Source organism: Pteronotus mesoamericanus, unplaced genomic scaffold, assembly GCF_021234165.1.
Source record: "Pteronotus mesoamericanus isolate MK-2021 breed Mesoamerican mustached bat unplaced genomic scaffold, CSHL_Meso_final contig_90, whole genome shotgun sequence".
Lineage (NCBI taxonomy): Eukaryota > Metazoa > Chordata > Mammalia > Chiroptera > Mormoopidae > Pteronotus > Pteronotus mesoamericanus.
In genome coordinates this window covers 33,023,874-33,041,207 of record NW_026555277.1, presented here as the reverse complement: position 1 = coordinate 33,041,207, position 17,334 = coordinate 33,023,874, and the positions used below count along the sequence as shown (strand labels likewise).

General features: G+C 33.0%; 1 protein-coding gene across 1 annotated transcript in view; it reads left to right on the top strand.

Annotated features, from left to right (window-relative positions):
• Positions 1-17,334, top strand: part of ELP4 (elongator acetyltransferase complex subunit 4) — a 197,203-nt gene that overhangs the window by 13,851 nt on the left and 166,018 nt on the right. Inside the window, exon 3 of the mRNA XM_054585963.1 lies at positions 10,703-10,824. Within this exon, the coding sequence (XP_054441938.1) occupies positions 10,703-10,824 (122 nt within the window). The remainder of the gene's footprint in view (positions 1-10,702; positions 10,825-17,334) is intronic.

Below are 17,334 nucleotides of genomic sequence, written 5' to 3'. Positions count from 1 at the left end.
CCTTTGATGGAACTTTAGGGGTCTCTAAATTCCCTAACATTACATGCTAATTTGTGTATGACTATGTATGTTTTTAGAGTAGCATATATAATTTGTGTCAGATTCTTAGAATGGTCTGGGACTCCAAAAAAGTCTAAGAACAACTAATGTTAAAAGAAAAGCAAGTCAAAAATCTAAAGCCTAGGCACATTATTATTTAAGAGATAGATAAAGGAAAAACAAACCCATGGAAGCAGTGAAGATCAGCCTCTGGAACTGGATGCCCAGAGTTAGATTGTGCTTCTGCTCTTCACTAGCTGTGTCACCTTAAACAAGCTGCTGGCATTCTCTGTGCCTTAGTTCCTTTACCTATAAGATAGAGAGTAATAACATTTATCTTATAAGGTTATTATGAAGATTAAGTGAGCTAATGCAATGAGAAGCGCATTGCACTGTTTAACATATAGTTAGTGGTCAGTGAGATGAGCTATTTACTATTTTTAGTAGGATATTCAGTTCCTCAAGATTGGGGACTAGCCCAAAGTGAGAAAAAGAAGACAAAGGTTTAAGTTCCCCCTTTCCCACAATTGGAGTTAAATGCCTCTTTGCAGGTCCAATGAACTAGCACAACTAATCACTCATAATCCACCACCGTCACCATCCTTACCAGACAATACAGGCAAGGACTGGAGAGAGCAAGGACACAACATTTGCAGTAAAAAGTAACCCTCGGCTCAAGCAAGTAAGAGAGCACAAGTCCAAGAGCATCAGTCATAGACATCGAGAATGTTTACAGAAAGCAGGGACTGGCATTTTCATTTCCCATCAGATTGCTTACAGATTGAACGTGCAAGCCTGTTAGAGAGTAGTGCATGTTATGTTTCCTGAGTCTGATGTAAAAAGGAGAGGGAGGCATGCTAGAATAAATTGTGTAAATACCTAAGATAATGAGAGTGATAACTAACATTTCCAGAGAAGAAACTGAATATGAATACTGGCCAGCCCCCAAAACACTATACTCTACCTCTTTGAATGGTTTTGTAGTGGCAGATGAGGCCAGAATGAAGCAGCACTATCCATGAAAACTACTCGTATCACCCGCATGGAAACCACTGTAGCTCTGTAGGCCACAAGCAGCAGGTTTGACTAGACCAGCTCAGAGTGAGGCTATGGGCACCTCTCTGCCGGCACCGGAGAGCTAATCATGTAAGCTGACCTCTGCTGCTTTTCCACTGCCCCGCTCTCCCCATTACATAACTAGGGCTTGGAGAGACAATGTGGAGGAATAGGTATTTTAGAACTTTTTTTCCCTTAGGATCCCTCTGCCACATTAAGACCTTGAAGTCACATGCTTAGTCTGCATTTAAGGGAAAGGAGGAAAAGCTTCGCATTGAATATTAAAGTTTTATACTTGACTGTTCTGAGTTTTAATAATTGGAACTGGTGGTGAGGAAAAATCAAGCAATCAGCTGTAGATGTCAATAAGAGATGACAAAAGGAAGATTTTCACAGCATAATGGAAATGACTGAAAAAAAAAACCAAACCACTTCGTATTTATATACCAAAAAATTGAGTGCTATATATAAGCTCTGTGTGTGTGTGTGTGTGTGTATGTGTGTGTGTGTGTACACATAAAAAGAATGGCAAAAGAAACAGCAAAACTAAGAGCAAGGAGTGTCTTAACAGGGACATGGGTGGAGAGGGAGTGTATAGTTCCAAGAAGAAAATTGCCCATGCTAATAACTGCAATAAATGAATGAAATAAGATAAAGATTTAAAAGTGTCCGAGAAATTAGATAATTAGAAAGTCCTTGCTGACTTTGAGAGCAGTCTCAGTGGAATGATACGGGCAGCTCATTTGGACTCTGATATAAGGCAAAGATGATACTCCTTTTCTTTCTATCCTCTAGGCTTCCTTCTACCCTTTGGGGGCCAATGAGCAAGTGTAATTCCATTTCCACACGACAGCCTATCAAGTATGTGAGGACAGCTCCCTTGCACCCCTTGGGTCTCTTTTCCTTCAAGCCAAATATCTCATTTCTCATGCTTGTAAGTCACTTTACCATCCTGGCCACACTATTCTGGAGATACTTTAGTTTGTGTAAATAACCCAAATGAACTCTATTACTGTCAGTCTAGTCAACTACTAAAGTAGATGAAGACAATCATCTCTCTCAACCTAGGAATTAGACTATTAATTCTGGCCAAACTGCATTTGCTTTTTGGCAGTTCAGTCGCATCATTACCGTTTTTGCTTGCCCAGTGCTATGGGGATTCACTAAATAGATTAATTAAATGCTTATTGTAAAACCTCAAAATTTCTTGCACAAAATTGGTAATTTTTAGCTTGCTAATCCCTAAATAGGTGATGTTCCTCCTATTAGTTTTTTGTGCCTCATAGGAGTCTTTGAAAACAAAAGAGTTGATAACTATTACAGAGTGTGTGTGTATGTGTTAGGGTGTGCTTTCAGCAAAATACAGTAGATCTGGCTGATTTACAAGACAAGGATGGACTTTTGTTTGTTTTTTCCTAAATTAATTCTACAAATATTTACTAGATGGTATAATATGTGCCCAGTACTAGGGTTTTACCAGTGAGAAGCACACTCTGCCGTGAGGATCTTGCAGCTTAGTGGGAAAATTTCACTCTTTTGTTAAATGCTACTATACGATTTACCACGATGCTTCAAATCACTGTGATCATCTCACCCAGGCTTCTCAAAAAAATGGGGCTACGTAATCTGGATCTGGGAGAATTTGGGGGGATAAGCTAGTCAAAAAGCGAAGTAATGCATCCAACAATCCAAAGTTAAGATGCAGTATGGCGACTAGACTGGAGATAGTAATTTAAGCTATGGATCTAGATAAGATCAGTAGGGATTGTCTGTAGGTAAGAAAAAAGTCAAAACCTTCACTCATTTAAGAGATAGGTAGAAAAAAGAGGAACTCTGCCATTTAGTTTAATTGCTATTGTCCCTGCTCACTAATGATAAATCACCCAATGTTTTTTTATTATCTACTAGTAAGTTTCACTAGTGTATGTAGTATTTTTCTAATATAGTTCATTTTCTTACAGAGTATTTTTCTAATTACAATAGTTTTGATTTATTTCTTTACTAAAAATTTGTTAAACAATAATCATGTACATTTTAAAGGGAAAAATGTGGCTATTACACCATTTTTAACACAAATATTTTTATGTACATTAAACTCTGCTCTTGGGCTATACCATGCAGAGCCTGTAGGCCAGGTTAAAGGATTTAGTTCTTTCTCCCAAGAGCAGTAAGAAACCACTGAAAGGCTTTAAGGAGGGAAGTGACGTGATGCTCCTGTTTGTGGTTCTAAGGTTACTACTAAAGTGAAAGAAGATTACAGTGGATGCAAAGAAATAAGTTAGAGGCTATTGCAGTTTTCTAGGCAAGAGTTGTTGGTAGCAACATGTCATTGGCATGGAGGGAAGTGATTAAATTCCAGAAATACTTTGAAAAGAAATTTAACAGGACTTTACAGATGAGAAAAGGAGTGGGTTGGTGAGAGAGAGAAAAGAGGTATCAAGAGTAAATCCTAATTTTCTAAAAACTGAAAGATTGCATTTGGTTGAAAGAAATAATGTTACTGAGTTTAATTTTAGACATGTGGAATTTGAGGCATCTTTATAGTTCTATACTTAATAGTAACAAAAGCCTGACTAAGTAAATTATGGTACATAAATGTATTGAATAGTATGCAGACTTATACATGACAGTTACAAGACTATGAACATGTGAGATTAAGTGAAAAAAAGTAGGAATCAAAATCCAGCAGTAATTATAACCATGTAAGAAGACATCCACAGAAAAAGTACTGGAAGGAATTATAACAAATTGTAGCAATCATTTTATGAGGGTGGTAGATGATTGGTGAATTTTTTTAAAAAATTCATATTTTTCACATGAAAATATTAACCTTAGAAATGAAAAATTTTAATATCTGATATGTTTCTTACATCATTGATTTATAATGACCTTAATTTATATGGTTGCTTCTGTAAACTGATTTAAAACTAATACAAAAATTAATTCTTTTTTTAAACATGACTTTCTATTTTGTTCTAAAGTGGAATACAGACAAATTCTTAGTTATATAAAATGAGCATTTTTTCCAGTGTGATAACTCTATCAATCAATGGACAGTTCTTGTCATCGCATCCACATTTGTGCCTCGCGTTTCCACCTGCCAGTTATAAGCGGCGCAGAGACACAGCGAAGGCATTTTCCACACAAAAACTCATAAAATGCTCCTAAATCCACATGAAACACATTTTGTGTCTTTTAGATTTGTATATATTAACTTTAAGTTGTGATGAGAGTAGTAGTCAAGAACAAGCTGTATTCTTTAACATATAAAATTAAACATCATATAAACTGTCGTTTTGATCATGGATTAGCTCTCATATACTGTGCTGAGAAGATTTATAAACAAGTTACCACCTGGTGTTTTAGTTGCACCTTAGGAAACTAACTGTATTTACTGAATTGTAATTTATATACAATAAAATGAACTAACTTTACGTGTATATTTTAGTGAGTTTTTGCACAGGTATATACTCATGTAACTGCCACAACAATCAAGATATAAAACATTTCCATCATCCCAGAAAATTTCCTCATGCCTAAAATGTTTCCTGGCCCCAAGCACCTACATCCTCTCTCTATCACTATAGATTAGGTTTGTTTTCTCTATAATATCACGTACCATATGGCATTCATACCTCATGTACTTTTTGTGTCTGGCTTCTTTTAATGTTTTTGAGATTCATACATGTGTTTGCGTGCATATCAGTAGTTCATTTCTTTTATTGTTGAGTAGTATTTCATTTGTGACAGTATCTTTTGTTTCTCTGTTCACAAATTGATGAACAATCGTGCTATTTCCAGTTTCGGGCTATTACAAAGCTGCCATAAACACTCTGTATAAAGCTATCTATGGACATGTGTTTCTATCTTTCTTGGGTAAATATGCAGAGATGAAATTGCTGGTTCCTATGAAAGTATATGTTTAGCTTTATCAGAAATGGCCAAACTCTTTTCCAAAGTAAGCAGGACTGTTTTGTACTGACACTGGCAACACAGGAGCATTTTATTTCATCCATTTCTCAGTTAATAACTTGGGACTGCAGTTTCATTTTATCTATTCTAGTGGGAATATAGTGATTTTTAGCAGTACTTTTAATTTGTATTTTTTGATGTTATGTATGTTGAACATTTTTTTGTATGTTTGCTAACTATTCAGACACATACCTTCTTTTACTCATTTTTATATTGGGGAACTGTAAGAGTTTTTAATATGTATACTAGATACATATATTGTCAGATGCATGTATTGCAAATATTTTCTCTCCATAGCTTGCCTTTTTATCTTCTTTATGGCATCTTTTCAAAAGAAATTTGTAGAATTTTGATGAACTTCAATTTATTCATTTTTTTCTATTGTGGTTCATACTTCCATATACTATTCTAAGAAATCTTTATCTATTTCAAAGTTATAAAGATTTTTCTGTATGTATTCTTCTAATAGTTTTATTGTTTCAGTTTTTATATTTAGTTTCGTGAACCATTTCAAGGTAATATTTGGGTTAGTATGAAGTAATATTAGAATTTTCTTGTTTTTGATTGGATGTAAGATGAGGTGAGATTGAGGTTTTTATTGTTTTGTTTTGTTTTGTTTTTTATATTGGTATCCAGCTATTCCAGGATCACTTGCTGAAAAAACAGTTATTTCTCCAGTCTTGTCAAAAATCATTTATGTAGGTTTATTTTTGGACTCTCAATTCTTTTATAATGATCTATATTTCTATTCTTTTGCCAATGCCATATTGCCATGATTGTTGTAGCTTTATAGTGAATCTTGAAATCACACATTAAATCCTCCAACTGTGTTCTTTTTCAAATCTTTTGGCTATTCTAGGGCCTTTGAATTTCTGTGTAAACTTTAGAATTAGTTTGTCAGTTTCTCCAAAACTTTTACTGGGATTTACTGGAATTTTATTAACTCTATACATTAGTTTGGAAAGGTTTGACTTTTTCATCTTGAACATTATATACCAGTCAATTTGCTTAGGTTGACTTTTACTCTCAAATGTTTTGTACTTTTAAATGTAGAGCTCGTTTATGCACATATTTTGTTAAAGTTATCCAAAATATTTCATGTTTTTGAAACCAATTGTAAATGGAATTTTCAAAATTTCAGTTTGTAGTGTTTGTTACTAGTTTTTAGAAGTACAATGGATTTTTATACAATGACTTTCCATGGTACAACCTTAAGATATTCCTTAATTTAGCCTTCATAAGTGACAATGTCTGCATGTGAAGACTGATTTACTTCATGTTTTCCAATCCGTGTGCCTTTCATTTCTTTTTCATAGCTTATTACGTGGCTAAGACTTTCTGAAAACTATTGATTAGAAGTTGTGAGAGTGGATAATCTTTCATTGTTCCTAATATCAGGAAAAAAGTATTCCATTTTACCATTCTGTTTTGTATAAGTTTATATTTTTCAATATATTACTGGTTTTTATTTTTTGATATTTTAGGGATTATTTTTATATGTGTTTATGAGGCATATTAGTCTGTAGCTTTCTTTTCCTGTGATGTCGCGGTCTAGCTTCGGTATCCAGGTTACAATGGCGTTATAAAATGAGTGCTGAAGTGTTTCTCTCCATCCTTTTTTTTCTGAAAGATTACCTGTAGGGTTGATATAATTTCTTCCTTAAATGGTCTATAGTTTTTTAAAGTCTTTGTCTGGCTTAGGTACCCAAGTAACAATGGACAATAAGTGAGTTGAGAATTGTTTCTTTTTCTATTTTTCTTTTGAGTTTGTTTAAGATTAATATTTCTAACATAACTATTTGATTGAGTTTACTAGTGAAGTTTCCTGTGCCTGAAGTTTTTGTGCATGCGTGGAGATGGTAATTTTTATTACGAATTTAGTTCTGGTTTCCTATTTCTTTTCTCATTTTTGATTATCTGTATCCTTCAAGGAATTTTTCCATTTCTCCTAGTTGTGAAAATCTTTGATGAAAGTTCATAGTACTTATTTTGATGCTTTCAATGTTTGTAAGATCTTGAATGAAATATATTTCATTCTCAGTTTTGATAGTTTGTGTTTCATCTTTCTTTTTTTCCTTGATCAGCCTAGGTGGAGATTTATCAATAAAATTTACTGATCTTTTCATAAACCAGCTTTTAGTGTAAATTTTCTCTCTCTCTCTCTCTCTCTCTCTAGTTTTTCATTAGTTGATTATTCCTATTTATTATTTCTTTGCACTTTCTTTGTTTTAATTTTATAGGACCTTATCATTTAGCTTCTTAAAATGAAACAACCTATTTTATTTTCTAATTAAGCGCTTAAAGCTATACATATTCTTACATGGTCTGCTCTAGCTGTTCCTCAAAACTTTTCATATATTGTATTTTTATAATCATTTAGTTCAAAATATCTTCTGATTTTCTCTTTTATTGCTTTTTGATCTGTAGTTACTTAAAAATGTGTGCTTCAATTTTAAGGTATTTGGAGTTTTCTAGATATCTTTTTGTTACTGAATTCTAATTGTCTTCCATCATAATTCGAAAACATACTCTAAGAGTTTAATGTTTTGAAATGTATTGAGACATGTTTATTGGATTAGCATATGGTTTATTGTGCAAATTCTAGATGCATTTAAAAGAAGATGTTTTTTTCTGGAACTGTAATATAAGTGGATTAAGGTGGTTGATGAGGTTGTTCATATTTTCTGTTTTCATAATGATTTTTCTCTGTAGTTTTTCTGTTAATTACTAAGATATATATGATAAAATCTCCAAATATAATTTGTTTCTATCTTAGTTTTGTCAAGTTTTCTTTAAACAGTTGTCTTTTTAAAGAAATTAAAAGGAAAAGTAATTTATCCACTTACATACATGTTTATAAATATGTACATACATGATTACAGTGTTTTATAATTTCTCATATATTTATCATTTGTATTCATTTTTCCTTCCTATAAATACAAATTACCATGTTGTGTCACTTTCTTTTAGCTTTTAATGGTCTGTAGCACAAGCCTGCTGCTGATTGCCTCAGCTGTCACCTCACTTTTTCAATGTTTTGCGAATTTACAACTTTTGAATAAATTGTGTTTGTTTTTCAACTTTTTGAATATATAATCACCATTTCTTCTGGCCTTCTTGGTTTCAGATGAGAAATCAGTGTTAATCATACTGTTGTACCCCTGTATGCCACATCATTTTCTCCTGCCACTTCCAAGATTTACTTCCAATCTTTGGAATTCAGCAATTTATGATGTTCGTATTTGACTTTCTTTGCATTTATCATAGTAGAGGTTTCTTGTGCTTCTTGGGTGTGTAACTGAACACTTACATCAAACTTGGGAAATTTTTGGCCATATTTTGACCATCACTTTTTAAAATATTGTTTCTGCTTATTTCTGTTTCTCAATTACTGAGACTCCAATTAAACATTGGTTGGACTTCTCTATATTGCTCCTCATGTCTCTGGAGTTCTGTTCAGTTTTCTTAATTTTCTTTTCTATGTTCTTCAGATTGCATAATCTATGTTGATCTGCCTTCAGATTTGTTTTTTTTCTTTCCTTCCTCTATCTTTAATCTACTCATGAGATCACCAACGACATTTTTTATTTAAAGAGTCATGATTTAAAGCTCCAAATGTTCTATCTGGTTTGCTTTTATAGTTTTCATTACTGTTGATATTTTTTCTATTTACTTATTGATACCATATTTTAAAACACTTATCGTAAATTTTTCTTAATTTTTTTAACATACAACTTCTTTGAAGTCTTTTTCATTTATATCCAACTTTTGAGGCCATTTGGGATCAGTTTCTTTGGATTGTGTTTTCTTTAGTATGGGTCATATTCAGTAGTTTTTGGTTGAAATCTATACATTGTAAATAATGCGTTGTAGTAATTCTGAATTCTATTTTATTTTTTTGAGGATTCCTAGTTTTTGTTTTAGTAGATAATTAACTTGCCTGGGCTTAAATTATTTGCTCTTACTTAAGTATACTGTGCAGCAGATAATATCTCTACCCAGTTTTCCACCTTTCAAATGTTGCTTTTTCAGCCTAGTCAGACAAGATTATTCATTGCAATCACAAAGTTTACCCAAAAGCCAAAATATATGTACAAAACTTTCACTCAGATTTTAGAGCTCACACTTTCTATGCTCCTAGCACTGAATTCCCTCCTCTGACACCTGAAGTCAGTAGACTTCAGCCTTTTATTGTACAAGATTTTACTCTAGATTAGGAAAGCATACCTTCAAAAGAGCAGCAAATTTGCAAGTCTCACATAATTCAATTATTTCTTTCAACTTTATCCTGTTCTCTTCTTTATGCTTGCTTAGTTGTCAGCCAGGGACCTGGGCACAGGTAATGAGCTTTCAGGAGCTCTGTTCCAGGATTTCCCCCCCAAATGGTCACCTGTGTGACAACATTGAGCTCCATCCATATTCTTCTACCTCAGCCTGGAAAGGACATGATTAAATAATGCTTCCAGAGCTAAGGGAAGGTGGGAACACTCTTAGGTGAAAAAGCCAGTCTTGAAATTCTTTCATGTTGTGATCACTGTCTTTCAAAACAAAACAACTGTGGTTGCTGCCTGATTTTCCTTCCTTTCCAATGCCTTCAAATAATTAATTTTAATGACATTTTATCCAGGTTTTAGAATTAGAGCTGGAAGAGGTTTTGCACAGTGCTAACATTACCACAAGTTCAAACTTTCTTAGGAATATTTTTTAATAGTTTGATTTTATAAATATTAATGATATCTGACATATTATAGAAATTCAATTCATATTTGTCAAATAAATTAATAATGGCTACTTTCTTTTTAGAGAGTACAATAAATTTACCTTAGTTTCTTGTTTGTGTTGTGCTCAAAGTATTAAAGGAAAGAAAGCTGGTATAAAAGTGTAGGCATGTAGCTTATTCGTAATATGAAGAGAATAAAGGTTGATTCAAGTTGTCCTGCCCCAAAACCTCAAAAATGTAACTCATTTTAGAACCTCAAAAATATAACTAAGAGACCTAGTTTACCATTTTTTCATTCCAATTAGGAAAGAAGGAAGGATGAGGGAATAATAAAAGGTAAAAAAAAGTATTTACTAGGAAAGCATTTATTACAAATTTACAGTAATAGTCTATCAAATTAAAATCTTCAAATTTAAATTAGTATTGAATTTAAAATCCAAGACCAAACTGTAGGAATAATACTATCTTTACAACTATTGTAAATATTAATCATCAGGCTACATACACTAAGTGCTTAACTATTGTGACATGAAAGAAATGAGGTGTATGTTTACAAAATGGTTGATAGGCACTAATGGCCATTTTATAGGTGCACTGCCTGACAACATCTTTGTAAAGAAAGAGATTTTCTGATTTCTTTGATGTAATCATACATAATCCTTTAAATTTTGTGGCCAGCAGAGGTGGGGTAGTAGATGGAGAATGATTTTAATAGAATCAGGAAGACTCCATTAAAAGCACCTATTTCCCATTGACTATCAAGACAAGTCTCTCAGCTTATCTGACTGTGCCCTAGGAAAACATAATTACTGCCCCACATCATATACTTGTTTTAAGGAGAAAAATTATAAAAAACACCTGAGTGTGCTTGGTATATGATAAGGTTCTCACTATAATTGTTTTTCTTTTTTACAGAAGAGGATAAATATAATATTTATTCTCCTTTGCTCTTCAAGTATTTCCTGGCCGAAGGCATCATCAATGGGCATACTCTGTTGGTTGCATCTGCAAAAGAAAACCCTGCTAACATTTTACAGGTATCAAATAGAATATATTCTATATATTCAGTATTGCATTTTGAACATTTTTTGAAGAAATATTGTTTATATATATGGAGGAAGGAAAAAAGTGAAGGCATATCAACAGAAATTTTGCAGTTTGAAGAACAGAGAAAAGGAAATTAAGAACATTGAACAGAACTCCAGACATGTGAAGCAACATAGAGAGGTCTAACTGATATTTCATCGGAGCCCTAGACACTAAGAGACAGAAGGAAGCAAAAATAACATCTAAAGGGCTTTCTTAAAAGGCACTAATGGGACCATACATACATTTTTTTTCTTAAATAGTTGCATTTTTAAATTAGTGTTCTTGAACAATTTTTTTAACTTAAAATTTAGATCAGAAGTAGGGAAAATATGAATAAGTTTAAATTTTTTTTAAAGATTTCATTTATTTTTAGAGAGGGAGGGAGAAAGAAAGGGAGAGAAACATCAATGTGTGGTTACCTCTTGCATGCCCCCAACTGGAGGCCTGGCCTGCAACCCAGGCATGTGCCCTGACTGAGAATCAAACCGGCAACCAGCAGTCTACGAGCCACACCAGCCAGGGCTGAATAAGCTTTTAAAAACTGACAACAAATAAACTTATAGTGATGATAATAAGAGAATTCTAGAAAAAGTTTGTTTTGATTCCTGGTCAAAGCATATGCCTAGGTTGCAGGTTCAATCCCTGATCAGGGTACCTACAGGAGGCAATGATCAATGTTTCTCTCTCACATTGATGTTTCTCTCTCGCGCGTGCTTTCTCTTCCTTCCCCTCTCTCTAAAATTAATGAGTATGTCCTCATGTGAGGATTTAAAAAAATGTTTAATGATTTATTTTTAAACTATTTTAATTTGACCATCTTATATTTTATGCAGCTCTACTCTCATTCTTGTCATTTTTATCTTGATTTGTTTATTTTTAATCCTCACCCAAGAATATGTTTATTGATTTTAGAGAGAGAGGAAGGAAGAGAAATAGAGACAGGCAGGCAGGCAGGCAAGCAGGCATCAATTGTTTACATCTCCTATGTGCCCAGACCAGGGAGAGAACCCACAACCTTTTGGTGCATGGGACAGACTCCAACCAACTTCGCTACCCCGCCAGAGTTTGTCATTTTATATTTCTTACATGTTTAATATGTAATGCTAAAACAATATTTGATTTAAAAGAATAATATGCTTGTCCTGGCCAGGTGGCTCAGTTAGTTGACCAAAAGTTTGCAGGTTCCATTCCTGGTCAGGGAACATATCTAGGTTGCAGGTTTTCATCCCTGGTGGGGACACATACAGGAGGCAACCGATCAATGCATCTATCTCACATTGATATTTCTCCCTCTGTATCTCTTTATCTCTCTCCTCTACTCTCTCTCTCTCTCTCAAATAAGTAAGTATATTTTGAATATTTTAAAAATAATAATATACCATTGTTTTTCTATAAAAATATTAAAAGTATTATTTTAACATACACATATTTTATGTGGCCCCATTGTTGTTTACATGTTTAGAATAGACTAGATTAGAAAAATATGGCTGATAAAAACTTAAATTATTTGTATTCTTCATAACACCAGTGCATAAAGTTTTTAGCATCTCTGAGAAAAATAAACACAATATCTTTGTAATTTAAAATGAGATGTTGAATACTAATGTGGATGAGTAAGTTTTTCTACATAGTATTCAGTCAGGATTTCAGGTGCCCAACTCAATTGAATTATACTTAAAATTTTGTTTATATCAAACAGCCCAACCATGAATGACAAAAACCAAGACATTAACAATGTTTAGAGATACAACATAGAGGGACAAATGTTGTAATAGCTTAGTTTTATTTTTATGATATATGATTGGGGATTTCTGGAATCTATAACCAAGGCAGATATTGCTGGTACAAGAAAAGGAAAAAGACAATCTTATAGACCATAATTATCTTAAAACTGTATATAACTAAAAGACAAGTAAAGGATAAAAAGTTCCATCAGCTGCCTTACATATATAACCACCCAGCAATTTATCCATCATCCTTTGAAAACATATTCATGCCTATTGTAGTCAAAGCTCCTTCAGGAAATCAGCATTAAGATGTAACGCTGAAAAATTACACCCCTTAGAAAGTCCTATAGAACAGTATAAGTGATATCATTAAAGCTTTTAAAAATACATATGGTATTTTTCAGTTAACATTTTTATCTAAAAGTATTTTCTTGATCATCTCAAATATAGTCATAAGTATTCTCCATTAAACCTTTCTATGGAATGTTTTCTAAAATATCAAAATTTATATTTTTATGTTAAAATATTTAAATATTTATCAGATAGGCTGATCTTTTTATGAAATAAAAAATTATATATGCACACATGCACATACAAACATTTCCTTAGAAGTTAAAATGCTAAGATTTTTCTATTATATCCTTTTTATAATTTCAACTCTATGATATTATGCATTAATAGTTAATGAATTAAAGCAAAATGATTTTTAGAATTTAAATACTATTCATAATATATTAAGGTCAGTTTTAAAACTTACTTTGAATATTTTTTGGTGATGACATGCCAATAGGTAATATTCAGGCAGACATATGTCTACCATCAAGAGCAAAGTGTTAAATTTTTATTGAAATTATCAGGGTGACATTAGCTAATGAAGTTATATAGGTGTCAGGTGCACAATTCTATGATACATCATCTGTGTATCGTATTGCAGGTTCCCACCCCATGTCAGGTCTCCTTCCATCACTGTGTATTCCCCCCTTTACTCTCTCCCCACCGGCATTTTTCTCTGGTAATCACCATACTGTTGTCTGGGTCTATGAGTTGTGTTGTTTTGGGGGGTTTTTTTGCTTTATTATTTCACCTTTTTCACCTAGCCCCCCATACCACCTCCCCTCTAACAGCTATCAGTCTGTTCTCTGTATCTGAGTCTGTTTCTATTTTGTTGTTAGTTTATTTGGTTCATTAGATTCCACATATGAGTGAAGTCATATCGTACTTGTTTTTCCCTGGCTGGCTTACTTCACTTAGCAGCATACTCTCCAGGTCCATCCGTGCTGTTGTAAAGGGTAAGATTTCTTTCCTTTTTATGGCTGAGTAATATTTCATTGTGTAAATATAATACAGCCTCTTTATACACTCATCTGCTGATAGGCACTTGGGTTGCTTCCAAATCTTGGCTATTTTAAATAGTGTTTCAGTAAACATAGGGGTGCACATAATTTTTTCAAATTAGTGTTTCATGTTTCTTTCAATATATTCCCAGAAGTGGAATCACTGGGTCATAAGGCAGCTCCTTAATTTTTTGAGGAAACTCCACATGTTTTTCACAATGTCTGTACCAGTCTGCATTCCAACAGTGCATGGGGGTTTCCTTTTCTCCACATCCTTCCAACACTTGTTGTTTGTTGATTTATTGATATAGCCATTCTGACAGGTGTGATGTGATATCTCATTGTGGTTTTAATTTGCATTTCTCCGGTGATTAGCAACATTGAGTATCTTTTCCTATGTCTGTTGGCCATCTGTATGCCCTCTTTGGCATCAGCTCCGTTACAAAGTGGGAGGCTAGAATTCCTCTTTTTCTTAAGATTTTATTTTATTTCTAGAGGGAGGGAATGGGAGAGAGGACGAGAGGGAGAGAAACATCGCTGTGCAAGAAAAACATCAATTTGCTTCCACTTGCACAGCAGCAACTGGGGACCTGGCCCTCAACACAGGTGTGTGTCCTGAGCAGGAGTCAAATAGCAACCTTTCGATTTATAGGCCGGCACTCAGTCCACTGAGCCACACCAGCCAGGGCTAGAATTGTTTTAAGAAGCTTAAAAGTTATATTTTTTTAATATGTACCTAGGATAATTACATGTCTACCTATAAGAATGTTATAACTACATTGATGTTTACTGAAGGCTTATAGCATATAATAAATGTTAACATCAAACATATTAGTAAATAAATAGTTCAAATTTAAAATCAATTATGATAAGCCTCATTTAATACAGAGAAAATATTTTGTAATTGAAAATGAATTTATAATAATCCATAAATCTTAGAATAAGTAACAGTTCATTTAAAATGAACTATATCATATTGGATGAATGAGTATAGCAACTAGGTGTTTAGTAATGAAGTACAAAAATTAAGACTAGCATCTTCAGAATTCTTTTTATGGACTTTAAAATACGTAAGTAAAAACTAAATTTCTGTCTTAATAATTTGAAAGCGTTAATTTATATCCTGAAATATCAACCTTTACCTAAATATTAAGATAATTTATTAAGATCTCGTTCATTGTACCACATATCTTTTGCTTTATTGGATTCTTTGGTTATAAATGAGATCAGAGATACCGATTAATTTAGAATTAGATGTAGCAGTATTGTTGATAAACAATATAAAGTTTGAATTTCTGTTAGAAAGGTTTCCTTTTCCTCTGTCAATTCGGTGTCAAGATTAGGCCTGTGTTTCCTCTCCATCTGTTATTTACTGATCATGGAACAAGAATTAGAATTCTGAATCCAGTGAGTGGTCACTTGTTTGTTCTTAGTATATGGTAGTGCAGTCTAGTCTTTCTGAATAAATAGAATACAAAAATATCTCAGATTTATCTTGTTTTATTTGTTCTGCCAAAAATGGAGATAGCTACAAGAATGAAGTTAAAGAAACACCCTTTGACCAAATATATTTTAGAATATTTTTTTATTATAATCATCTCCAAAGTTGTAGTTTTAATATATCACTTTATAAATAATTAAGAATTACTTTCTGGCCCTTTTGTCATTCTATTTTGCAAGCTATATTGCTTACTCAATAATATAATGCATTTTCCCATGCGTTTTTACTTTTTCTCGTCTATATAATACTTAATGTATTTCCTACCAAAACTATTTTCTCACTGTATATCTTTTGTCCATAGTATAAAGACAAATATTAGAAGAGCCCTTTGAAGATGGAGCTATAATCAGTAAATGTTACCGTCATTTCTTTATCAACATCTTATTTGTTCAGAAAATTATCAGACTATGTTTTTTAGTGTTTACAACCACCAGGTGCTAGTTGAGCCAGAAATTTGCTGTTTGACCCCAGGATTTCACTTTTTTTTCCCCCCTCCCTACTTATGAGAGCTTATTTAAAATTCTAAGTTCTCCTCTGGCAGCCGCAGTTAGAGCCTCTTTGGCAAACTAAAAAGACTAAGAAAAGAACATGCAAAGGCTCAGTACTGCTTCCAGTGACCTACATTTGTAGCCAGTTTTTAAAAGATGGCATGCGCCTATTTTTCAACAAGGAAATGAAAGATAAGATAAAATTATAAAGGAAAATCAACCCAACTCTCTGTCACTAGCTAGTGAGAACCATTTCTGATATAACATTAAAATAAACACACATTTGGAATTGATATTTGTACATCAACCAACAAAAGAAAGGAATTTTGCATTCAGGAAAGTAGCCTAAGTCACAGAGAAAAAATACCGTACTCTGTAATATTTATCCTCAAGAAGTGATATATTCTTGGGATCTTGGCTTAGATTTTTAAATTTGTATGTTGCTACTTAACTAGTGGCAGGACCTTGCACAAGTCACTTAACTTTTCATATTAAGATGGGGATAATACCCTATCTTATTCCAGACTTTCAAATTTAAAAATTAAATGAAGTTTTGCTTTCTATATCCTAAAGCATACTTACCTCACACCCTCCTTCAAAAATATTATTTTGAGCTCATAAAAAGAAAACAGTTGTTGTGAATGCTTGATGGTTATTGTTATGCTCAAAAAGAATGTTAAAATCTTGGAACTATTATATAGTGCTTTATCATTTTTTGAAAATAAACCACACAAGACCAGAATTGGGAATTTTAAAAATAGAGTTTGTTTTTCTTCTGAATACTTTTACAAAAAATGTATTGAGAAGTATTCAGTCCTTCTTAGAGAGATACATTACTTGAAATTCTGAAAACCAGATCCATTAAAAGTAAAAGTAAATACTTTTTCCTTTTCATCAGCTCTCCAAATTAACATATTATCCCTTTAAATGAAATGTTAAAGGATACTGTGAAAAGAGAAGCACACCGTTAAGGGTCATAGATGAAGCAAAGTCTGTAAAAATTACTTATGTACAAAAGGATATTTTTACTATGTGAACAACCCCAAAGAAGACAGGGCTATCTCTCCAGCTAGTGTTGGGGTGATCCTTTCAGTGGCCAGTCTTTCTTTTTTGAAACTTTAAGTTACGTTCAACAAAAACCGATAAGCAGCTGCAGAAAGTGGCCTTAGTTCACCACATCCATGTTTTTATATTCTGGAATATTAATGAGATCAGAGGCATTTGAAATGTGCTTATCGTTTTTATAAAATACTCTTATTACAGTTGTGTGTATATCTAAAAGCCTGTACTAGATTTCGGAAACAAGGTAGATAGCATTAAACTGAAGATGAATTCAAAGTAGAAAATAGATCTGAGACTGCAAAGTAAAACATTATAACACAGGTTGCCAGAGAATTGAAGAAAATCC